The sequence below is a fragment of the Panthera leo genome, chromosome B3 (genome assembly GCF_018350215.1).
Source record: "Panthera leo isolate Ple1 chromosome B3, P.leo_Ple1_pat1.1, whole genome shotgun sequence".
Taxonomy (NCBI): Eukaryota; Metazoa; Chordata; class Mammalia; order Carnivora; family Felidae; genus Panthera; species Panthera leo.
The window spans coordinates 80,741,124-80,768,002 of record NC_056684.1 but is presented as its reverse complement, the minus strand read 5'-3'; the positions used below and the strand labels follow the sequence as shown (position 1 = coordinate 80,768,002).

Genomic DNA, 26,879 nt, shown 5'->3' with positions numbered 1-26,879 from the left:
GATTAGAAATACATTTTTCATATTCTATTTATGCATGTAGAAATTAAGTTGTCTTTAAGTCAGTTGGTTTTCTCTATTTTGACTATAGGATTTTAAAAGTAAGAAAACTTTGCATTGGTAATTTTAAATGACTAAAATGTTTAAATTTCTAGAGTGTTAAGATAATTTTATATAGAAAAAAACTGTGATTGTTCTTGTGCTTGTGTTGTTTGTAGTTACTTTCAAACATTTTGCACCTACATCCAAAGAATGAATTACTTAATTCACCTGAAGATTGTTCTGACCTTGACAATACGTTGCAGTCATATGGACAACTTTTTAAATTGTAGATTCTGATTTAATAGTATGGTATGTGGGGCACCTGATGGCTCAGTCCCTTAAGCTTCTGACTCTTGGTTTCACTCAGGTCACAATCTCACGGTTCATTAAGATTGAGCCCTGCATCAAGGCTCTGCACTAACAGTGTGGAGCCTGCTTGGGATTCTCTCTCTCTCTCTCTCTCTCTCTCTCTCTCTTTATATCACTCTCTTTTTCAAAATAAATAAAAATAATAGTATGGTATGCATATATGTTAGGTATTGAAAATTTAAAAACTCCTTAGGTGATTCTGACATGCAGCCAGGGTGAGAACCACTGCTATATAAATGCTGTAAAATGTTATAGATTGTGAGTTGATGGAGAAAGAGAAAAAGCATAGTTCTAGTTCACAATACTAGAAATTTTCACCATAGACACCTTCCCTGAAAGCATATTAAATCATCATTTTCAGATGTTATGTCTTGCTGTTTAGTCAGTTGGTGGTGTATTTTTAATTTCTCTAGATCCAAAACTTTGTTTCAGCATCTAATTTCATTCCAAACTAATAATTGTATGTTATAATCAATACTACTTAAGCATATTAATTCAGTATTACTAAAAACAAGTCACCTCCATCTTCCTGAAGATTCAGAATGTTTTGTTGAGATCTCCATCAGCATTTGGGGATACAGGGTGGAGAAAAAATAGAGGGCTCTGGAAGTCCCCTGTACAGGTCAAATTTTATTACAATATAACAAACTTCTCAAGCTATAACCTTAGGTATTTTTAGTAATTTCAGCATGATATAGTTCCATTGATAAAAGATGAGGATATGATCTAATAATGACATTTTAGGCTTTTAAATTTGTGAGTCTGACCATGTGGTTATCCTTAATTTCTTTGTTGTCTTGTTTACATAACCTCTCCATAGTCTTCTCTACAGGCAATTTAGACATAAATACGTTCTTGAAACAAAATGCCTTTAATATGGTCTTAAAACACAGGCGAAGAAGTTTTATATATAGTATATTTGTCATATTGTTTATAATGAAAATTAGAAGTAGCCTAAATGTCCAAACTAGGAAATTGGTTAAATAAACTATTATATTGCCAGACTATATTTTACTAATAGGTGTTTAAAATTATTTCAATGTAGTAGTTAACAAGATGGGAATGATGTTTGGGAGGAAAAAATATTTTAACAAAGTATACACTGTGATCCTAATTTTCTAAAAACGATACTCCTCTGTCTTTGTGGGGAAGACTAAAACAAATATGCCAAAATGGTAACAGTGGCTCTTTCTAGATGGTGGGATAAGGGATGAATTTCTTTTTCTTTCATTTGCCTTTATCACTTTTTCAAATTAATTGTGATGAACAAAATTAACCTTGAAATAAGGAAATATTTAAATAAATCAAGTACTTAAGGTTACTGTGGTTTTCCCAAAATATCTAGTGCTCTACTATGTTTATTACATTCTGTGAATTGGTTTTATATATACTCCTTTCCCCAACTCATGAAATCCACAGACTCCTACCTTCCTTCCTTTTTTTCTAACTTCTTCCACAGTTGGATTTCTTAAAAGTACAGTGCCCATATCTATGCAGTCTTTTTTAGTGCCATTTGGAGAACTTGACTTAGGCTTTGTTGCCTCCATAGAATGATAGAGGGGCAGAGACAGAGGGAGACACCAGGCTCTGAGCTGTCAGCACAGAGCCCAATGTGAGGCTTGAACCACGAACTGTAAGATCATGACCTGAACCAAAGTTAGATGCTTAACCAACTGAGCCACCCAGGTGCCCCAGAGGCAGTGTTTTTTTTGTTGTTGTTGTTGGTTTGTTTTCATATTAAATATAATTTATTGTCAAATTGGTTTGCATACAACACCCAGTGCTCATCCCAACAGGTGCCCTCCTCAATGCCCATCACCCACTTTCCCCTCTTGCCCGCCTCCCATCAACACTCAGTTTGTTCTCAGTATTTAAGAGTCTCTTATGGTTTGCCTCCTTTCCTCTCTGTTACTTTTAGGAGCAATGTTTTTAAAACCTTGGAGATAATAGTGTAAAATTGGGGTGGTTTATTTTATGCTTACCTATCTTTAATCTCATCATAAGGATTTAAAAGCCCTGTGCTGCTTATATGTGGAATCTAAAAAACAAAACAAACAAATAGAACAAAACAGAAACACATTCATAAATACTGAGAACAGGAGCACCTGGGTGATTCAGTTAAGCATCCGACTCTTGATTTTGGCTCAAGTCATGATCTCTCGGATTGTAGGATTGAGCCCCGCATCCTGCTTGGGTCTCTCTCTCTCTCTCTCTTTCTTTCTTTCTTTCTTTCTTTCTTTCTTTCTTTCTCTCTCTCTCTCTCTCTCTCTCTCTCTCTTCTCTCTTCTCTCTTTCTGCCTTTCTCCTGTTGTGTTCTCTCTCTCTTTAAATAAATAAATGAACTTCAAATACATACATACATACTGAGGACAAACTGATGATTGCTACAAGGGAGGGGGATGGCACAGGATGGGCAAAATAGGTGAAGGGGATTAAGAGGTCTGAACTTAAAGTTATAAAATAAATAAAGCATGGAGATGAAAATAAAGCATAGGGAATATAGTCAATAATATTGTAATAATTTTGTATGGTGACAGATGGTAACCAGACTTAATGGTGATAATCACTTCATAATGCATATGAATGTCAAATCCCTTTGTTATACACTGAAATTAATACATCCTTTTTTAAAAAATTTTTTTAAATTTTATTTTTTATTTTTTTAAATTTACATCCAAATTAGTTAGCATATAGTGCAACAATGATTTCAGGAGTAGATTCCTTAATGCCCCTTTTCCATTGAGCCCATCCCCCTTCTCACACCCCCTCCAGTAACCCTCAGTTTGTTCTCCATATTTATGAGTCTCTTCTGTTTTGTCCCCCTCCCTGTTTTTATATTATTTTTGTTTCCCTTCCCTTATGCTCATCTGTTTTGTCTCTTAAAGTCCTCGTATGAGTGAAGTCATATGATTTTTGTCTTTCTCTGACTAATTTCACTTAGTATAACACCCTCCAATTCCATCCATGTAGTTGCAAATGGCAAGATTTCATTTTTTTGATTGCCGAGTAATACTCCATTGTATATATATATACCACATCTTCTTTATCCATTCATCCATCGATGGACATTTGGGCTCTTTCCATACTTTGGGTATTGGTGACAGTGCTGCTATAAACATGGGGGTTCGAAACAACACACTTGTATCCCATGGATAAATACCTAGTAGTGCAATTGCTGGGTTGCAGGATAGTTCTATTTTTAGTTTTTTGAGGAACCTCCATACTGTTTTCCAGAGTGACTGCACCAGCTTGCATTCCCATGAAATTAATACATCCTATGTCAACTGAACTTTCAATTAAAAAATAGCAAATAAAATAATTAAATAAAAGCCCTGTGTTGTAAGGGAATGTAAAACAATTCACAGAAGCTACATAAATAGCTAATGGACACATTCAACCCCAGACCAAAAATAATGTATATATCCATCATAGTTAGAATTGTGAAAACTGGAAAATTGCTGTCTCCATCAGGAGAATGATTGAACAAATTGTAATGCATGTGCATAGTAAAATTTGACTTCGTGAAAGTTACCAAAGAATAAGAATGATTTGACAGGTGCTAAGGAGGTAATGTTAAATGAGAAATACAGGAGTTAAAATTATGTTAATATATAGTATGATACCAAGTACATTTTTAAAGTATAGTTGGGGGCTGAAAGGGCTGTGTTAATTGTCATTACCTATGGATGACATAAGTGGGTGCTGCCTTTGAAATGAATCAATGTATTTGAATCCAGTTAAGTCCTATTAAGAACAAAATGGTTACTGCAAGTTAACTTTTTTGAGAGAGAGCACGCACTTGAGCTGGGGAGAGGAGCCAGGGAGAGAGAGAGATCGCAAGCATGAGAATGAATCTTAAGCAGGCTCCACACTCAGCGCAGAGTTGATCTGGTCACAGAGCTCCATCCCAGACCCTGGGACCATGACCTGAGCTGAAATTAAGAGTCAGATGCTCAACTGACTGAGCCACCCAGGCTCCCCAGCTGCAAGTGACTTTTAAGATACGTGTTATTTAGGGACACCTAGCTGCCTTGATCAGTAGAGCATGCAACTCTTGATCTTGGGATTGTGGGTTTGAGCCCCATGTTGGGCATAGAGTTTACTTTAAAAGGAAAAAAAAGATTATCCTTTGTTTAGAAAATAGTGAGATAGCAGAATTTGCCCAGTAAATATTTATTAAGTGATACTTTTGTTAAAATTCTCCCCCCTGGGGCACCTGGGTGGCTCAATTGATTAAGCATCTGACTTCCCCTCAGGTCAGGACCTTGCAGTTTGTGAGTTTGGGCTCTCAGCACAGAGCCTGCCTCAGATCCTCTGTCCCCTCTCTCTCTCTGCCCCTTCCCCACTAGCACACTCTGCTGCACATGCTCCCTATCTCTCTCTCTCAAAAATAAACAAAAATAATAATAATACTTCTCCACCACTGTCAGAATGACACATAACCAAAATATTTTTGTATTTTTTATATTTTCTTAAAATGTTTTAGAATATTCAGCAATAGTTTATCTCATTTTAGCAGTTGCCACAAAATAACGCAACAAAACAAATTAGCAATAGATACTCAGAAATGTCCTTTCACTTACTTAATTAACAAACCCAATGTCACACTATTTGCTGTTAAATCTTGTTTCTGATTTTAGGCTTCTTATACTGGAACAACTTTTGGACAGTATAAAGCACACAAAAGGAGCTCGTCAACAAGTAGTTCAGTTACATGTTGTTTCTTCACTCTCTAGCTTCTTGAAGGTAATTCTGTTTTTAAATTCAGATGTTTGCTTGATTTTTTTTTCTAAGTATGGTTAAATAGGTTGAGGAGGGTGTCTTGAAAGAACTGTTGCTTTTTTTTTCCTCCCTTTTTTCTTAGTCGCCTGATGAAAATGTTTCAGGATTTATAATCCCCCTTTTACTTTTTCTCTGTGTAAAAGTTGTTGGTCAGAAATTAAACCTAGAATCTTGGCTTAGAACCATGCTTTAACCTACTCAGCCTAATATCCTGTATCAGGGATTGGCAGACTGTGGCCTCTGGGCCAAATCTGGCTTGTTGCATTTATGACTTAAATGTTTCTAACTAAAATATAATATGCTTCATTGGTTATATTATGGAAATTCCTATTAATGTTCTTCTGAATACATACATACTGTAGTGACAATTGCTTGCCTAGAGGTTTAAAATTCTTAACTTTTTGAGGCGCCTGGGTGGCTCAGTTGGTTACGCATCTGACTTTGGCTCAGGTCACAAGTTCATGGGTTTGAGCCCTGCGTCAGGCTCTGTGCTGACAGCTCTGAGCCTGGAGCCTGCTTCAGATTCTGTGTCTCCCTCTCTCTCTCCCCCGTCCCCTCTCATGCTCGCTCTCTCTCTCTCTCTCTCTCTCTCTCTCAAGAATAAATAAACATTAAAAACAATTTTTTTAATTCTGAAGAACTTTGTGAAAAATCAAATTTGTGTGTGTGTGTGTGTGTGTGTGTGTGTGTATGTTTATGTTTAAATAGTAATCCAAGTATGAACATCTTTAGTCAACCAGAATATATATTCCAAACTGGATTGGAAAATTTATTACAGTTATAAGTTTAGATTGTTCTTTACGTATTTCAGTACTTAGCTGGCTCCAAGGGAAACTTGGGTCCAGAAGAAATGAGAAGACTTGCCGTGGCATTGGTGATGGGAGCCCTAGAAAGTCCCAACCCCCTCTTGAGATGTGCAGCTGCAGAGGCATGGGCTAGATTAGCCCAAGTGGTTGATGATGGAGCTTTTACTGCTGCGTTAGCTCAAGTTAGCTTTGACAAGTAAGTGAATTTCTTTAATATGCAGAGACTATCTGTCAAAACTGGGTATAGATTGTTGATTTTTTGGAACTAGTGAAACTCCATTCTGGGAATTAATTCAGAAAAAAATTGATAAACATGGATACTTTATATGAAGGCTAGCCTCCCCTTTGTCTGCTCATCTTGGAATATAGAACTATTATTACTTTGGCTTTAGTTTTTATTTAATAAGAGAAACATCACTATATGAGTAGTATAATTGGCCATCCCTGGAATGGACGATGGGACTAAGAAATTTAGGGAATTTTATCATGTAAAATATAGATAATAGGTAGTAATAACAATGTACTGGAAAGAGTAAAGTCTAGGTTTTCATCATCAGGAAACAAACTATGTTTTCATTTTTGCTAGCTCTGAGATCATGAGTAGAGAGCAAACCCCACAGCTCGTTTTCCTCTATTTCAAATAGAAGGTTGTCAGTACTACGCCGCCTGCTTGAGAATGTTAAGATAAATGAGATAATAAATATAGCACTTTCACCTTCCAGTCTACTGAATATATGTGTCTGATTTGGTCAACAGTTTGAAGTTTAAAGTTAGATTACTAACTTAGTTCAAATCCCAATCTTCATGTAATGGTTACTTAGTAAGAGTTACTTTGGATATCATTCTGTTCTCATCTGTAAAAAGTAACTGATAATAGTGTAAATCTCAAAGTTGTTGGGAGGATTAAAGGACTAAATGTAGGGGCATCTGGGTGGCTCAGTTGATTAAGCATCTGACTCTTGATTTCAGCTCTGGTCATGATCCCAGAGTTGTGGGATCGAGCCCCACGTCGTGCTCTAAACAGATAGCACACCTCCCCTGCTTGTGCACAGGGGTGCACGCTCTTTCTCTCTCTCTTTCAAAAATAAATAAATAAAAATTTTTTTAAAAAAGGACTGAACATAGGGGCGGCTGGCTGGCTCATTCAGAGGAGCATGTGACTCTTGATCTCAGAGTTGTGAGTTCAAGCCCCACATTGGGTGTAGAGATTACTTAAATAAATAAATATTTTTTAAAATAAATAAATAAAGGACTAAATGGAAAACACTTAAATTAGCACAGAATGCATAATAAAACTAGTAAACATTGATTTTTCTTGCTGTATTTAATTTTAAAATCAAAGTTCTTTTTTTTTTTTAATGTTTATTTTGAGAGAGACAGGACACATGCAGGAGAAGAGCAGAGAGAGCGCGGAAGAGAGAGAATCCTAAGCAGGCTCCATGCTGTCAGCACAGAGCCCAACACAGGGATATATCTCCCAAATCATGAGATAGTGACTTCAGCCGAAATAAAGAATCAGAGGCTTAACTGACTGAGCCACCCATGTACCCCCAAAGTCTCTTTGTATGGAAATAAAGTGTCTCAGCAATGTGCATTTTTAAAATGCAACTTAATAATGCTCTCAACAAAGTGGGTATGGAAAGAACATACCTCAGCATTACAGCTAACACTCAACAGTGAAAAGCTAAAAGCTTTTGCTGTAAGATTAGGAACAAAACAAGGACGCCCACTCTCTCCACTGTTATTCACCTTAGTTTTGGAAGTCTTAGCCACACAATTAGACAAGAAAAAGAAATAAAAGCCATCCAGATTGGAAAGGAAGAAGGAAAACTGTCATTGTTTGCAGATGACATGATGCTGTATATAGAAAACCCTAAAGACTCCACCAAAAACCATTAGAATTAAATGAATTCAATAAACTCACAGGATACAAAATTAACATGCAGAAATCAGTTTCTTTGCATTAATAACAAGTTACCAGAAAGAGATTAAGGAAACAATCTCAATTAGTATTGTCAGTAAGAATAAAATACCTAAGAATAAATTTAGCCAAAGAACTGAATGACCTGTACCCTGAAAACTGTAAGACATTGATGAAAGAAATTGAAGATGACACAAATAAATGAAAAGATATACCATACTCCCCATGGACGATATGCAAATTCACGAAGCATCCCATATATGTGCGTTTATGCATACACACATACACACGCTGTGCTCATGGATTGTAAGATTTAATTTGTTAAGATAGCCATACTACCCAAAGCACTCTACAGATTCAGTGTAATCCCTGTCAAAATACCAATGACATTTTTCATAGTGCTAGAACAAAAAATCCTGAAATTTGTGTGGAGCCACAAAAGATCCCAAATAGCCAAAGCAGTCTTGAAAAAGAAGAACAAAGCTGGAGATGTGCTCCCTGATTCAAACTGTACTACAAACCTGGAGTAATTAAAATAGTATGTTACTGGCACAAAACAAACACACAGATCAGCATGATGGAATAGAGAGCCCAGAAATAAATACAAGCATATATAGTCAATTAGGACTATAAGGAAATAAGGAAAGACAGTCTGTTTAATAAATGGTGTTGAGAAAAGAAGATAACTACATGCAAAAGATTGAAACTGGACCACTATCTTACATTGTTTACAAAAATAAATTCAAAGTGGATGAAAGACTTGAAGTAAGACCTAAAATCATAAAACTCCTAGAAGAAAACATTAGTCTTAACAATATTTTGAGGGAAGGAGGTCAGTTTCCTCAGGCAATCCCAATAAAAGCAAAAATAAACAAATGGAATTACATCATACTGAAAAGTTTTTGTACAATGAATGAAAACATCAACAAAAAAAAGGAAACCTAAGGGAACCTACTGAATGGAGGAAGATATTTGCAAATCATATATTTGATAAGAGGTTAATATCCAAAATATATAAAGAACTTCTATTTCATGTCAAAAAAAACCCTGATTTAAAAATGGGCAGGGGACTAGATGGCAGAATAGCATGGAAGTTTTTTTTGCATTTCTTGTCCATGAAATACAGCCAGATCAACACTAAACCATCCTGCGCACCTAGAAAACTGACTTGAGTATTAAAACAACAATCTGCACCACCTGAACCACAGAACATAGCAGGTATGCAGCACAGACAGGTGAACTGGGATAGAGAGAAGCTGCGGAGGGCAAGGAGCTGTTTTTGCTTGCGGAGAGAGGACGGAGATGAGGGGTGGGGAGAGGAGGAGAGTACGGGAAGAGCACTCCCCTCCCCCAAAAGCAGCTGGAGAGAAAGTGGAAAAGTGTAAACAGCCACTGGGACTGAACAAAAAAGAGAGAAAGGAGAGGGTTTAAATTCCATTAAGACTCTGTAAACAGGAGGAGCACAGAATCGGAAACTCCACAGCTTGATACCTGGAGGAGCTCTGGGGGGGTAGGGCAAATCCCCAGGAGCAGAGAGTGAAGTCTGAGGGATCCTTGGGTCACATGGGGAGAGGTGGTTCCCCTGCTAAGAAGACATTTGGTAGAGGCTCTGTGGCCACCCCGCAGGCAAAGATGCCAGCAGACCCCAGAGATTCACTGGTGCTAGAACAGGATGTTAAGGGGAAACCTGGTGCCAGATGTGTGTTGTGATTTACCAAAATCCCTGAAACACTGCTACATGTTCGCATGAACTTTTTCTGGAGCAGGCTTGCACCCAGCTGCAGTCTCTGGTCATCAGCAGCAGCACGGTCCCACGAACGTTTCTGGGGGTGGGTGGGCACCTGGCCATTTCTCTAAGAGACTCTCCCCCAGAGGATCAGAATGGGCCAAAGCCGCAGTCCCTCAGAAGTGAGGGGTTGGGAAACACAGCCACATCTGAGATAAAACTCAAGAGGGAGTTGCCACCGGGCAACCTGATGGCTTGGTCACGGACTGTATAAGTGGGGTGTAGAAGGAAGCCACAGACAAAAGGACGGGTGTGTGATTGATGGTTGAGGAGAACAGAATTCTGATACTAGAGACTGGGTAGCTGGGTGATGCCTTTTTCACGCCTCCCGTGCATGTGTGGATACACCTGCAAGCACCACAGCAATCCACCCCAGTAAGATAAGCAGTGCCATCTAGTGGAGAATGGAGCTGTTACACTAAGCTCCACCCACCCATCTAGGCCAACCTCGCTCTTCAGGAACACAAGTCTTTCTGCCTGCTTAGTTTACAGACTATAAAGTGCTTCGTAGTTTGTCTTCTAGGGGAAACTGATGTAATTTTTATCGTATTTCAGTCTTTTCACTGGTCCATCTATTCAATTTTTTTTAATTTTTCTTATTCAGTACAGAAAGAAAAAAATTATTTTTATTTTCAATTTTTGTTAAAAATATTGTTTCATTGTATTCACTTTTTCAAATTTCAAACGTTTTCCATTTTTTTTCTTTTCTTATCTTTCCCTTTTTTCTCTAATCAATCTCCTTTCAACAACCAGACCAAAACACACCTACAATCTAGCATTATTTACTTGATTTTTTTGTGTGTTGTTTTTAATTTTTTAATTTTAATTTTCTTTTACCTAATTAATTCTTTTTCTTCCTTTAAAATGATGAAATGAAGGGATTCACCCCAAAAGAAAGAGCAAGAAGAAACGACAACCAGGGACTTAACACAGATACAAGCAAGTTGTGTGAAACAGAATTTAGAATCAGAATAATAAGAATACAAGCTGGGGTTGAAAATAGATTCGAATCCCTTTCTGTGGATAAAAGAAGTAAAAGCTAGTCTGGATAAAATAAAAAATGCTATAACTGAGCTGCAATCTCGAATGGATGCCACAGCAGCAAGGATGGATGAGGCAGAGCAGTGAATCAGCGATATAGAGGACAAACTCATGGAGAATAATGAAGCAGAAAAAAAGAAGGAGACTAAGGCAAAAGAACACGATTTGAGAATTAGGAAAATCAGGGGCTCCTGAGTGGCTCAGTTGGTTGAGTGTCCAACTTTGGCTCGGGTCATGATCTCCCAGTTCGTGAGTTCAAGCCCCGTGTCAGGCTAAGGGCCTGGAGCCTGCTTCAGATTCTTTGTCTCCCTCTCTCTCTGCCCCTTCGCTGCTCATACTGTCTCTGTCTCAAAAATAAACATTAAAAATTAGAAAAAGAATTAGGAAAATCAGTGACTTATTAAAAAGGAATCAGAATCATAGGGGTCCCAGAAGATAGAAAAAGGAGTAGAAGGGTTATGTGAGCAAATCATAGCAGAAAACTTTCCTAACCTGGGGAAAGACACAGACATCAAAATCCAGGAAGTAGAGGACTCCCATTAGATTCAACAAAAACCAACCATCAACAAGGCATATCATATTCAAATTCACAAAGTACTTAGAAAAGGACAGAATCATGAAAGCAGGAAGGGAAAAAAAGTCTTTAATCTACGAGGGAAGACAGATCAGGTTTGCAGCAGACCTATCCACAGAAATTTGGCAGGCCAGAAAGGAGTGTCAGGATATGTTCAATGTGCTGAATTGGAAAAATATGCAGCCAAGAATTATTTATCCAGCAAGGGTATCATTCAGAATAGAAGGAGAGATTAAAAGTTTCCCAAACAAAAATTAAAGGAGTTCATGACCACTAAACCAGCCCTGCAAGAAATTTTAAGGGGGACTCTCTGAGGGCAGAAAAGACAGGGGAGAGAAAAAAAAAAAAAGACCACAAGCAAGAAAGACTAGAAAGGACCAGAGAACACCAGAAACTCCCAACTCTACAGGCAACATAAAGGCAATAAATTCATATCTTTCAGTACTCACCCTAAATGTCCATGGACTAAATGCTCCAATCAAAAGACATAGGGCAACAGAATGGATAAGAAAATAGGATCCATCTATATGCTGTTTACAAGAGACCCACTTTAGACCTAAAGACACCTTCAAATTGAAAGTAAGGGGATGGAGAACCATCTATCATGCTAATGGTACCAAAAGAAAGCCGGAATAGCCACATTTATATCAGACAGTCTAGACTTTAAAATAAAGACTGTAACAAGAGATGAAGAAAGGCATTATATCGTAATTAAGGGGTCTGTCCACCAAGAAGACCTAACAATTGTAAGCATTTATGCTCCAAATGTGGAAGAACCCAAATATATAAATCAATCACAAACAGAAAGAAACTCTTTGATAATAATCCATAATAGTAGGGGACTGCAACCCCCTCCCCCTTACAGCAATCAACAGATCGTCTAAACAGAAAATCAACAATGAAACAATGGCTTTGAATCACATGCTGGACCAAATGGACTTAACAGATACATTCAGAACATTTCATCCTAAAGCAGCAGAATACACATTCTTCTCCAATGCACATGGAACCTTCTCCAGAATAGATCACATACTGGGACACATATCAGCGCTCAACAAGTTCAAAAAGATTGAGATCATACCATGCATATTTTCAGACCATATTTTCAATGCTATGAAACTCACAATCAACCACAAGAAAAAATGTTGAAAGATAACAAATACTTGGAGACTAAAGAACATCCTACTAAAGAATGAATGGGCTAACCAAGAAGTTAAAGAGGAAATTAAAAAATACATTGACGCCAATGAAAATGATAACACCACAGCCCAAAACCTCTGTGACGCAGTAAAGACAATCATAAGAGGGAAGTATATAGCGATCTAGGCCTTCCTAAAGAAGGAAGAAAGGTCTCAGATACACAACCTAACCTTACACCTTAAAGAGCTGGAAAAAGAACAGCAAGTAAAATGCAAAACTAGCAGAAGTCAGGAAATAATAAAGATTAGAGCAGAAATCAATGCTATCGAAACAAAAACAAACAAAACAAAAACAGAACAGATAAATGAAACCAGAAGCTGATTCTTTGAAAGAATTAACAAAATTGATAAACCCCTGGCCAGTTTAATCAAAAAGAAAAAGGAAAGGACCCAAATAAATAAAATCAAGAATGAAAGAGGAGAGATCACAACCAACACAGCAAAATACAAACAATAATAAGAGAATATTATGAGCAATTATATACTAATGAAATAGGCAATCTGGAAGAAATGGGCAAATTCCTAGAAACATATAAACTACCAAAACTGAAACAAGAAGAAAAGGAGAATTTGAACAGACACATAACCAATAAATAAATCGAATTGCTAATCAAAAATCTTCCAAAAAACAAGAGTCCAGGACCCCATGGCTTGCCAGGGGAATTCTACCAAACATTTAAAGAAGAATTAACACCTATTCTCTTGAAGCTGTCCCAAAAAAATAGAAATGGAAGGAAGACTTCCAAACTCTTTCTATGAAGACAGCATTACCTTGATTCCAAAACCAGACAGAGACCCCACTAAAAAGGAGAACTATAGACGAATTTCCCTGATGAACATGGATGCAAAAATCCTCAACAAGATATTAGCCGACTGGATCCAACAATACATTAAAAAAATTATTCACCACAACTAAGTAGGATTTATAACTGGGATGCTGGGCTGGTTCAATATCCACAAAACAATCAATGTGATTCATCATGTCAAAAGAAAGGACAAGAAGCACATGATCCTCTCCATAGATGCAGAGAAAACATTTGACAAAAACAGCATCCTTTCTTGATAAGAAACTCCCCAAGAAAGTAGGGTAGAAGGATCATACCACAAGATCATAAAAGCCATATATGAAAGACCCACCACTAACATCATCCTCGGGGAAAAACAGAGCTTTCCCCCTAAGGTCAGGAAGAAGACAGGGATGTCCACTCTTGCCCCTGTTATTCAACATAGTATTGGAAGTCTTAGCCTCAGCAATCAGACAACACAAAGAAATAAAAAGCCTTCACATCTGCCAGGAGGAGGTCAAACTTTCACTCTTCGCAGATGACATGATACTGTATATGAAAGACCCAAAAGATTCCACCAAAAAACTGCTAGAACTGATCCATGAATTCAGCAAAGTCACAGCATATAAAATCAATGCACAGAAGTTGGTTGCATTCCTATACACCAACAATGAAGCAACAGAAAGAGAAATCAAGGAACCTATCCCATTTACAATTACCCCAAAAACCATAAAATACCTAGGAATAAACCTAACCAAAGAGGTAAAAAATCTATATACTGAAAACTATAGAAAGCTTATGAAAGAAATTGAAGAAGACACACACACACAAAAATGCGAAAATATTCCATGCTCCTGGATAGAACAAATATTGTTAAAATGTCAATACTACCCAAAGCAATCTACATATTCAATGCAGTACCTATCAAAATAACACCAGCATCCTTCACAGAGCTAGAACAAACAATCCTAAAATTTGTATGGAACTACAAAAACCCGAATAGTCAAAGCAATCTTGAAAAAGAAAACCAAAGCAGGAGTCATCACAATCCCGGACTTCAAGCTGTATTACAAAGCTGTAATCATCAAGACATCATGATACTGGCACAAGAACAGACACTCAGATCAATGGAACCGAATAGAGAACCCAGAAATGGACCCACAAACATACGGCCAACTAATCTTTGACAAAGCAGGAAAGAATATCCAATGGAATAAAGACAGTCTCTTCAGCAAATGGTGCTGGGGAAACTGGAAAACAACATGCAGAAAAATGAACCTGGGCCATTTTCTTACACCATGCACAAAATTAAGCTCAAAATGGATGAAAAACCTAAATATAAGACAGGAATCCATCAAAATCCTTGAGAAAGCAAGCAAAAATCTCTTTGACTTTGACCACAGCAACTTCTTACTCAACACGTCTCCAGTGGCAAGAGAAACAAAAGCAAAAATGAACTATTGGGACCTCATCAAAGTAAAAAGCTTCTGCACCAAAGGAAACAATCAGCAAAACTAAAGGCAACTGACAGAATGGGAGAAGATATTTGCAAACGACATATCAGATAAAGGGTTATTATCCAAGATCTGTAAAGAACTTACCAAACTCAACACCCAAAAAACAAATAATCCAGGGAAGAAATGGGCAAAAGACAAGAATAGATACTTCTCCAAAGAAGACATCCAGATGGCCAACTGATGCATGAAAAATGCTCAATGTCACTCATCATCAGGGAAATACAAATCAAAACCACAATGAGATACCACCTCACACCTGTCAGAATGGCTAACATGAACAACTCAGGCAACAACAGAAGTTGGTGAGGATGTGTAGAGAGAGGATCTCTTTTGCACTGTTGGTGGGAATGCAAACTGGTGCAGCCACTCTGAAATACAGTAGGGAGGTTCCTTAAAAAGTTAAAAATATAAATCCTTAAAAGTTAAAAATAGAACTACTCTATGACCCAGCAATTGCACTACTAGGTATTTATCTAATGGATACAGGTATGCTGTTTAGAAGGGGCACATGCACCCCCATGTTTATAGCAGCACTATCAACAATAACCAAAGTATGGAAAGAGCCCAAATGTCCGTCAGTGGATGAATGGATAAAGAAGATGTGGTGTGTGTGTGTGTGTGTGTATAAATCTACCTATATATATATAAATCTATATATATGTGTGTATATATATATAATCTAAATCTATATGTAAATCTATATATATGTATACACACACAATGGAGTATTATTCGGCAATCAAAAAGAATGAAATCTTACCTTTTACAACTCCGTGGATGGAAGTAGAGAGTTTTAACCTAAGCGAAATTAGTCCGAGAAAGACAAATATATGACTTCACTCATATGAGGACTTTAAGATACAAAACAGATGAACCTAAGGGAAGGGAAGCAAATATAATATAAAAACCGGGGGGGAGGGGACAAAACATAAGAGACTCTTAAATACAGAGAACAAACAGAGGGATGCTGGTGGGGTTGAAGAAGGAAGGAAGGGCTAAATGGGTAAGGGGCATTAATCCTGAAATCATTGTTGCAGTATATGCTAACTTGCATGGAAATTAAAAAATAAATAAATTTAAAAATAATAAAAAAATAAAAATAAACTTAAAAAAAATAGGCAGACGATGTGATTAAATTTTTTCCCAAAGAAGGCATACAGATGGCCAACAAGCACATTAACAGATTCTCAACATCATTAATCATCAGGGACATGCAAATCAAAACCACCATGAGATATCAGCTCACACTCGTCTAATTGGTTTGTATCCAAAAGATAGTACAAGTGTTGAGGATGTGCAGAAAAGGGAACCTTCATGCACTGTGGGAATATAATTGGTACAACCACTATGGAAAACAGTGTAGAGGTTCTTAAAAAAATTAAAAATAGAAATACCATTTGATCCAGCAATTCCACTTCTATTTATTCAAAGGAAATGAAAACATCAATTCAGAGAACTATCTGCAGGAGTGCCTGGACGGCTCAGTTGGTTGAGCATCCGACTTCAGCTCAGGTCATGATCTCTCAGTCCATGGGTTCGAGCCCTACATCAGGCTTTGTGCTGACAGCTCAGAGCCTGGAGCCTGCTTCCGATTCTGTGTCTCCGTCTCTCTCTCTCTGCCCGTCTGCCTCTCATGTTCTCTCTCTCTCTCTCTCTCTCTCTCTCTCTCAAAAATAAATAAACGCTTAAAAAAAAAAAAAATCATGCTGTGGGGCACCTGGGTGGCTCAGTCAGTTAAGCATCTAACTTCGGTTCGGGTCATGATCTCATGGTTTGTGAGTTCGAGCCCTCATCAGGCTCTGTGCTGACAGCTCAGAGCCTGGAGCCTGTTTCACACTCTGTATATCCCTCTCTGCCTCTCCTCTGCTCATGTTCTGTCTCTCAAAAATAAACATTAAAAAAAAAATTTTTTTAGGTCATGCTATGCAAAGAGCTATATGCACCCTTGTGTTCATTGCTACATTATTTACAGTAGCCAAAATATGGAAGCAACCTGTGTTTATTAATAAATGAATGGAGGGGCGCCTGGGTGGCTCAGTCGGTTGGGCGGCCGACTTCACCTCAGGTCATGATCTCACACTCCGTGAGTTCAAGCCCCGCGTCAGGCTCTGTGCTGACAGCTCAGAGCCTAGAGCCTGTTTCAGATTCTGTGTCTCCCTCTCTCTGACCCTCCCCCATTCATGCTCTGTCTCTCTCTGTCTCAAAAATAAATAAATGTTAAAAAATAAATAAATGAGTGGATAAAGAAGATGGGTGTGTGTGTAATACTACTCAGCCATAAAAAAGGAAATCATGCCATTTGCAACAACATGGATGGACCTAGAGTGTATTATGCTCAGTAAAATAAGACCGAGAAAGACCAGTACCATGTAATTTCACTTACTTGTGAAAAGAAATGAATGAACAAAGAAAATAAGTCATAGATGCAAGAAATAAACTGTTGGTTACAGGAAGCAGGGGAAGAGGGACAAAATAGGTGAAGGGAATAAATGAGTCATGGGAAGCTCATGTATAACATGTGGAATATAGTCAATAAAATTGATGAAAATTTGTATGGTAATAGATGGTAACTAGACTTATTGTCGGGATCTTTTGATAATGTATCAGAATGTCAAATCACTACACTGTATGCCTGAAACTAATAGCATATTGTGTGTTGGTTATACTTGAACTTTTAAAGAGTGACTTAACAGTAAAGTAATAATGCTTGTTTTATAAATTTAGTGTGTGCATCTCTGAAAAACATTGAAATTGTTCATACTTAAATCTTTAAAAATGTGAAGATGTTTTTATTTAAAATGTTTTTCTTTTTAAGATACCTTTCAGGTTATTTCAAAATGTTTTTATCAGTAACATATTTTTGAATTTTGCAGCTATTCATACAAAAGGTTTTGCCTAAGTGACAGTGTGCATGCATTAGTTTTTTTCAGTAACTATTGTTTATTTCCATAATTACAGACTGAAATCAGCAAGGGATGTGGTTACCAGAACAGGATACTCATTGGCTTTGGGATCCCTACATAGATATTTAGGAGGGATAAGTTCTTCTCAGCATTTGAATTCTTGTGTCGGAATCCTTTATACTTTGTCTCAGGACAGTACTTCTCCTGATGTGCAGGTAAGTACTCCATGTGATACTTTTCTTGAAATTCATGATTTGTAGATAATGCAGATTATGTTTTTATCGGCCACTAGTAACTTGTAAATAACACACACACACACACACACACCCCGCCCAGTAAATGTCTAAGCCATTGTTAACCTGGACGGATTTTTGAAATTCAAGTCTTAGTCAAATCTTGCTATCCTTACTTCACACTCAGGAGTTTCTAAAGTCAAATTTAGTATTTTTTTTCTGAAATCGATCTTCCTTCCATCTTAATAATAACATTTACCATTTTGGAGAACTTAATAGGTACCAAGCTTTGTATCACATTCTTCTAACAACATATTAACATGTGTAAGCCTCACAGTAATCTAGGGTGTATATTCCCCTTATACAAAAAGAAAACTGGGGCTTACAGAAGCTAAGTAACTTGCTCACAGCCAGCTGAAAGCTAAAAAATCATCTAATCAGTTCAATAACACAAGTCACGGGCTCCAAACCCATGCTCTTAACCATTTTACCATATTATTGTACACATCTTACCCATGTCAGTTAAAATCATCATTTTCTTGATATTTTAATCAAATCTTGATTGATTGTTATTCTTCCTGTTCTTTTACTCTCCTTATCTTATCTCTTTCCCCCTCGTGTGTTCCTAATTATTATAGTAGTGTTTTTAGGTTCTTTTCAACTCTCCCTAGATATGAAGCCACATTTGTTTTCCTGAAAGGCTTTCACCTTGCAACTTTCCTGTCAAAAAGCTGGGAAACTGCTTATTGCTTCCTAAATCTCCTTCTCATTCAAGTCCTATCAGCTGACCCAGGAACCTTATCTATCATTACCCCAGAGTACTGACTTCTCTCATAGGCAGTCTGCCTGTTCTCATTCCACTCATGCCATTCTCATGTCTGCACTTATATTTTCCTGTTGTTCTTTTCCCTTCCTGGTCCTGTCTGATCATCCAAATTTTCTAGCGTTCTGAAATCCAGTTTAACCACCTTCTTGTCAAATTTCAACATCCCTAATCCACAGTTAGCTTTCCTTCTTTGAATTACTACCATATTACTAATAGTCTCTTCATCATCATTATCCAGTAGTTGATTGAGTTAACTTATAAGGTGTTCCATTCTTTCATCCTCCTTTGCTTCTATTTATTATATTTCTCTTCTCCCCCTTCAAGAAGTCTATTGTGAATGCACATACATTTACATCGAATACTTTTTCAGTTGATTAATTTAAATGCTTTTAGTGGCTTCCACTGTCATTAAATCTGACTCTTCTTGATTACTGCTGTCTCTGACTTAACAGTTTATTTTTGTAGAATGTTTAGTACTCTAAGCTTTCTTATACATTCATTGATAAGAGGGATAAAGCTTTCTGAATTTCCTAAAGGGAGGAATTTTTATGTCCTTCAAATGTATATAGAAGTAGATAGAGTGTACACTATAAGGAATCTATTATACCCATCATCTGCCTGACTGCTTGGTTGTCAGTATATGGCCAGTCTTCTTTCTTTCCTTCTTTCTCTCTCTCTCTCTTTCTTTCTTTCTTTTCTTTCTTTCTTTCTTTCTTTCTTTCTTTCTTTCATTTATTCGTTCATTCATTCATTCATTCACTGGTTGGCTTAAATAGCAGAAATTTGTTTTCTCATGGTTCTGTAGGCGAGAAGTCCTAGATCAAAGTGTCAGCCAGTTTGGTTTCTTCTGAGCCCTCTTTCCTTGGCTTGCAGTTGGTCACCTTCTCATTGTATCTTCACATGGTTTTTCCTTTGTGCATGTGCATCTCTAGCATTACTCTGTCCAAATTTTATCTTCTTAGAAGGACACTAGTCACATTGGATTAGGGCTTGCTCTAATAGCCTCATTTTAACTTCATTAAAGGCCCTGTCTCCAAAGACAACCTCATTCTGAGGTACTGGTAGAGTCTTGTTTCATTTAAACCAGAGTTGACCAACTTATTATTTTAAGAGCCATATGGTAAATTATGTACACTTTACATGCCATACACTCTCTGTCAGCTGCTCAGTTCTGCCATTGTAACAGTAGCAGTCATAAATAGTATGTAAATGAATGAGCACGACTGTGTTTCAGTGAAGCTTTATTTATAAAACCATGTGGCAGGGCAGATTTGTCTCAAAGGCAAATCTGTTTGTTTACTATATTATATATATTTATATATATAATGTATACACTTATTTAATACATGTATATTTATTTTTATATGTTTGTAAAAGTGCACTTATCATAAGTGTGCGTCTCTGTGAGTAAAGTATACAAACTAAATACACCATGTAACCAGCACCTAGATCAAGAAATAGAACATTATCAATACCCCAAACGCTCTCCTCATGTTCTCTTCTAGTTACTACCTGTCCTACCAAGGATAACCACTATCCTGATTTGCAGCATCATATGTTAGTTTTGCCTGCTTTTATACTTTATATCATTGGAATCATATGGTACATACTCTTTTATGTCTGGCTTTCTTCAACATTACGTTCAAGAGATTTGTCCATATTACTGCATGTAATTGTAAATATTGTTGAGTCTTTTAAAAACTTGAATTTTCTCCACATAGATTGAACAAAAAACAGTTTACGGTAAACTAGATTTAGTTCAAGCTATTAGTTAAAGAACCAAACATTATCTTGGAATTCTTTTTTATTTTTAATTTTTTTTTTTTAATGTTTATTTATTTTTGAGAGAGATGGAGACAGAATGGGAGTTGTTTAGGGGCAGAGAGAGAGGGAGACACAGAATCCAAAGCAGGCCCAGGCTCTGAGTTGTCAGCACAGAGCCCGACGCGGGGCTCGAACTCACGAGCTGTGAGATCATGACCTGAGCCGAAGTCGGACGCTCAACTGACTGAGCCACCCAGGCACCCCAATCTTGGAATTCTTAGTACTGATATAGATTTAAGTTTAGCATTTGAAATTAGATGATTGTCAGGGTTTTTTACTGGATATTTGAGAGAAATTTTTTCTTAAACTTTGTATGTTCTCTGTTTCTCTTTCCAGGTTAGTTATAATAGCACACAAGTACTATAATGTGTCGTTAATTTATCACTTCCTTCAACAAAGAACAATTCATTGTGTTTCATGTTTCTTAATGCTGCTGTAGCATTTTAAATTGTTTTTCTCTGTCTTCACAGACCTGGGCACTACATTCGCTATCACTGATTATTGATTCTGCTGGCCCACTGTACCATATGCATGTGGAACCCACCCTTTCTCTTATTATAATGTTATTGTTAAATGTGCCTCCTACTCATGCTGAAGTTCAACAAAGTCTTGGTCGCTGTTTGAATGCCCTTATTACTACTTTGGGTCCAGAACTACAGGGTATGCATAGCTCATTTTGTGATGTTTTAAATTAAAAATACACATGTGAAAATGAATTCACTTATTACTGACTCAAATACTTGTCAGTGAAGTGAAGTTTAGCACAGTGTTCTATGCAAATACATGAGCAGAATATTGAGAGTCATCTCAGGAAGAAGATTTTGACTCCTGCATGTTGACATAATAGAAAATAACAGAGAAAGTAGGAAACTTAATGTAAGCTCCACCACTTTTTTTTTTTTTTTTTAAGTTTATTTATTTATTTTTGCGAAAGAGAACGAGAAAACCCCAAGCAGGCTCCGTGCTGTCAGTGCAAAACTCAACACAGGGCACAGTCTCACAAACCATGAGATCATGACCTGGGCCCAAATCAGGAGTCGGATGTTTAACCAACTGTGCCAGCGAGATGCCCCACTCCACCACCAGTTAATTGGATGACCTTTGGAAAATCTTTGTCTTTGGTCTTTGGTTTCCTTTTCTATTAAATGAGGGAAAAGTTGAAAAGCCTTTATGATTGGCACATAGTAGGTGATCAGTATATTTTGTGAAATGCCATCTAGTCTGATTTCTTTTACCTTGAAAAGATAAGGAGTGTCGTATTTAGAAAGATTAGATATATTTTTAATATGCTTTTCTTAACAATTGAAGTGAAAAATTCAAGTAGAATAGTGTAAAGAGCTTCTCTCTTCTAAGAAATAAATGACTAAGTCCCAAAACTCAGATAATCTGATCTTTTCAAATGTAAAGTCCATGAATGATTTTAATATTTGAAAGAAACTCAACTAATATAAGCAGGGCTAAGTTCATTAGCCATTCTAATTCCACTTTTCATGAAATTTTGGTGTAGCCTTCAGATAGGCTGAGGTTCTTATTTGCCTAGTGATTTGTATTGACAAATTTTTCAGACTAGGAGTAACTAACATAACCCAAAAATCTGTCACCTGGCTTTCTTTTGTAGAAGAAATTTACTTCACAGATCCTTAGTTTAAAATTGGTTAAAATTAATAAACTCAATAATATGAGTTTAAAGAGGAATGATTTCATAGACGAATTATTCAAAGATTTGTGCTTTCATTTTAGGTAATAGTACTTCCATTTCCACCTTAAGGACTTCCTGTCTTTTGGGTTGTGCGGTGATGCAGGATAACCCAGACTGCCTTGTTCAAGCTCAGGCCATCTCTTGCCTTCAGCAGCTTCATATGTTTGCTCCAAGACATGTCAACCTGTCTAGCTTGGTCAGCTGCCTCTGTGTGAGTATAAAATTTTAAGTGACTCCTTAGTTTTTTTTCATTGGAAACTTAGATTTATTTTTAATAATTCTCTAGTCTGTGTACAATAGCTGTTTCCTCTCGTTTCTGGTTTTTTTAGCGGGTAGGGCCAAATTTCATGTAATCGCATCTCAAACCTCTCATATATTGATTCAGTTTTGTTCTATTAATTTTGAACTTACCATTTGGAATGTTTATTCATTAATCAGTAAACATGTATTGGATGCTCAAATGTCCTGGGTACTGTATAAATGCTATAGGACATGGAAAAAATGTATGTGACATTATTTCAAATAATTATATATAAAGTTCTCTCCACCTCAGATGGGAAAATAACATTTTTCCTTAATATTCTAGTGGCATATGCATCAATATCTGGGTTCTAATAATATGTTTAATCAATAATGCAAGCTAAATGCTAAAAGTTCTGGTAAATGGTTCATAATCATCAGTGGTTTTAAGATTTACCTTGAGTATCACCACTTTCTATCTAAATTTGCCTCAAAAATTGGGTTACATTTGGAGTTAAAACTTGACACCATTGCTTTTAAACTATTTCTGCCCCTAGAATGTTTACAACACATTCCCATTAGTAACATGACAGTTGAGAATTATTACTTTAGACAGACCTTTCATTCACAAGCTGAAGGCAGGATATACAGCATTTCAGACCTTGAAAGAACTTCAAATATCATTAAAACTAACCTTCCCCCCCGCCAAAAAAAAAAAAAAAAAAACCAAAACCAAGCACCAAAAAAGTCAAATAATTTGTCCAAGGTAACATATCTAGAAGTAGTGGTAGCTCTAAGTCTATAATCCAGGTTTCTTTTTTTTTTTTTTTTAATTTTTTTATGTTTTTTAATTTAGAGAGAGACAGAGTATGAGCAGGGAAGGGACAGAGAGAGAGGGAGACACGGAATCTGAAGCAGGCTTCAGGCTCCAAGCTGTCAACACAGAGCCCAATGAGGGGCTCGAACTCACGGACTGCAAGATCATGACCTGAGCCCAAGCCGGACGCTCAGCCGACTGAGCCACCCAGGCACCCCTAGAATCCAGTTTCTGAACTCCTTGTTAAGTTCCCATTTCTTTATTTCTTACTGACTTTGTAGTTTTGATTAGCTCTTAACCTCATCTCTACCACCTCCTAGCTTTGTGGCCTTAGAGAAGTCCCATAACCTCTTCCAGCCTCAGCTATCTTGTCTATAAAACAAAGATTGCATGAGATACCACCCATTAAGGCACATGTCCTAGGCACTTAATAACCACTCAATATGTAGTAGTTTTTATTTTCTAACATATAACTTAAACAGACATTATGTTAATGTTAATAGTGATTTTTATGGTCAAAGTTATGTAAGACTCTTAAAAAGAGGATGTGACTGACTTTTCTGATAGAAACTTGGTTCCTCTCTAGGTTAAACACATATTAGAGAAAATAGCACTTACTGGAAAAGGGTTTTTTTTTTTACCTTTACTACTCAATGACTTTTCCCTAGGAATATTATTCTCTAATTCAAAGAACCATCCCCAAAACCAATTATTGAAAAATAGCCACTCCTTTGTAAGTTGGTCAGACTTTCACTCTCCATTATATTTATTGAGAAATAAAAAGCAAAACTTACTACTAATTCTTAGTGAATTAGAACTGATTAAATTTGTTACTTTTTTTTTCCCAGACTGAGAAAGTTTACATATAAAGAATAGAGATTACTATTGGATGTTTCTCTTGGAATATTAAGAGCAGTTGCGAAAATCAAAATTAACAATTAACAAATATTATTTATGTTACTCATAATATTTAAGCCGTAAAATGATTTTTTCTTATTCAAAAGTCATTCAAAAATTGCTATCACTATAGTTTGTTAATTTCATGTCTTAATTTTTTAGTAAGCTTTTATTCTAAATTTATTAGATTGAATTTATTATATTTTAGAGTATTTCCTATAGTAAGAAAATTGCTTTTGCTTTCCTGTTTAACAACTTTATAATCAGATTTTCTTTTCTACAAAGAATTTAATTATTTAGCATGAAGTGTTTTCATTTTAATTGAAACTCCCTGAAGATTCAGAATATATTTCATCATTAGGAAAGAATCTTACAGAAAGGGTTTTCTTCTAACTGCATGCTGTTTAACTTCCATTCTGAACTTGGTCTTAGCTACACTAGCAATTCTGAGTATTCTAAGTTGGCTTCCAAGAGTAAAAAATTTATAATTAACTTGTGATGAAGTAAACCATTAACTTTGTCCCTTGCTGGACACCTGTTCATTTGAATGCAATCTAGATCACTCTTTTAACACTCATGTCTATTTGATCTGGCTTTGTTACTGAGGCTTAATGAGAGTTTCCAAAGGAAAATCTAATTACATAAATGTACATTTTTAAGTTATTGTATATTTTATATCTTTACATCTTGAGTTGACTGTTTCCAAGATCTTAGTTCAACTCCTATTTTAAGTTGGAAAATGAAATATTCATGGCATAGTTTTAAAGTCGAAGCTAAGCCAGTTTGAATGATAGCTCTATCAACATTTATATTTTAATGCTTAGCTGACTGTTGTCAAAATCATCCTAGTATTTATCTTTTGGTTTTGTCATGACCAGTCTGTCATTTGTTTTTGTGCAGGAGATCTTGTTGGATAATTCTGTGTTGGTAGGTCCCTCACCCTCAATTCCTAACTTTTTTTTGAGGTTTGCAGTGCTGTTTCTTTGTGTCGTTATTTTGGTTGTAGATGTTCTTGTTTTCCCCTGCATCTCTTTGTTTAAGCTAACCATTAATGCAAAGTCCAGTATGTGTAGCATGTTACATGGTGATTATTTAATACCAGTGTAAACAAATCCTCCCTAACCTTCTCCAGCCAGTGCACTCACTCCTTGCACTTAATTTTGCATCATTTTGATTTAATATATTCATTTCAGAAAGGAATTATAATTACAGTTTGACCTAATTTCTGTATTTTGCCTGCTTGGTTTGTTTGCCTTAATTCACTCTGTTCCTCTTCCCAATATAAATGCTGGAGAATGACGTGGAGATAATAAATGTTCCGTTTTGCTTTGTGTGACTGCCTTCAATTTTTTTTCTACCAAACAAGTAAAGAGTACTTTTATAAGCATGCTGTCTCTAAAAGATTGTTTGACCAGCCTGAATAAATGCTGCGCCTGCCTTGTATTATATGTTTGTAAAACTCCAGTGAGATAACTAGTAGATTCATTAACTTTTCTTTAAAATTGCCTTGTAGAATGCTTTTTTGTTTTTGTTGTAAAATACAGCCATAATCTTGGGCATGAATAAACTTAATCTTTTTACATTTTAACTCCCTTGTTATCCTATATACTAGTTTCTAACAGTGGTTCTTTAACATGATTGGAATGACATTAATTTTAGACTTTGTGAACGGCATTCCTCTTTCGACTTTTCAGTTCATGATATGTCTTGAGGGTATAATAAAATATATTTATAAAGCAGTTCCCATCCATATGTTTCACTGATGATATATTCACAAACCTGTTCTGTCTTTGGCTTCTGATAAAATTTAGTTTCACTCCCTTTGCATTTTTTTTTTTATGTGTTAAAAACCAGCTGTCACCACCTACTCTTTTTCTCAGAATTTATCCTCTGCTCTTTTCAACAAACTCACCTACTTCAGTTCTGTTTTTTCTCACATACACCATATCTAAATAAAGATCACTATACAAAGTATGCCCTTCTTTCTCAAATTTGCTTGGAAAATCAATAGTATAAGACACATATTCATTGACATAAGCCACACTTTTACTGGTCTTTGCTTTCATTGTTAGAAAAAAATAAATTGCAAAAACGTGACTTTATTCTACTTATGAATCACTTAGAAGAAATTTGTATCCAGAAACTTTTGGCTTTTTTAATTGTTCATTTAAGGTATATCGCAGTCATACCATTTACCTTCAGTAGACACAATCTATTGAGATTTACATTGTTCAAACACTTCTAAGAAAAATATGTGGAAGGAGTCTGTCATTCTAGCAGAAATATTCTTTATCTCTGATATGTAACATCTATGTACATACATGTATATCCATTATATACAAGTAGATATACATACATATAAAACCTGTTGTCTGTAATGTGTGTCTCTAGAGTGTTTTTGGTGAATATGTTTTCTGAGTAAAACTCTTTTCTGTCTTTATTTGAAAATGCGTTTACTTACTCTGGCATCTGAATAAAATACTAGTGATAGACTGTTAATAATAGTTAATAACTAACATTTATTGAGCACTTACTGTGTGCCAGAAACTATGCTAAGCCCTTTTGCATGTTTCTCTGAATTAACTTTGCAACAGCCCTATAAGATGGGGTAGTGTTATTTC

General features: G+C 36.3%; 1 protein-coding gene across 4 annotated transcripts in view; it reads left to right on the top strand.

Annotated features, from left to right (window-relative positions):
* HEATR5A (HEAT repeat containing 5A) overlaps positions 1–26,879 on the top strand; it is a 121,684-nt gene that overhangs the window by 52,314 nt on the left and 42,491 nt on the right. For 2 of the 4 annotated variants that reach the window (XM_042942912.1, XM_042942911.1), the window contains exons 17-22: positions 5,049–5,154; positions 6,002–6,192; positions 17,778–17,937; positions 21,076–21,265; positions 22,346–22,515; positions 25,159–25,185. In XM_042942912.1, the coding sequence (XP_042798846.1) occupies positions 5,049–5,154; positions 6,002–6,192; positions 17,778–17,937; positions 21,076–21,265; positions 22,346–22,515; positions 25,159–25,185 (844 nt within the window). The remainder of the gene's footprint in view (positions 1–5,048; positions 5,155–6,001; positions 6,193–17,777; positions 17,938–21,075; positions 21,266–22,345; positions 22,516–25,158; positions 25,186–26,879) is intronic. The other 2 variants (XM_042942914.1, XM_042942913.1) reach the window with 1 other exon arrangement.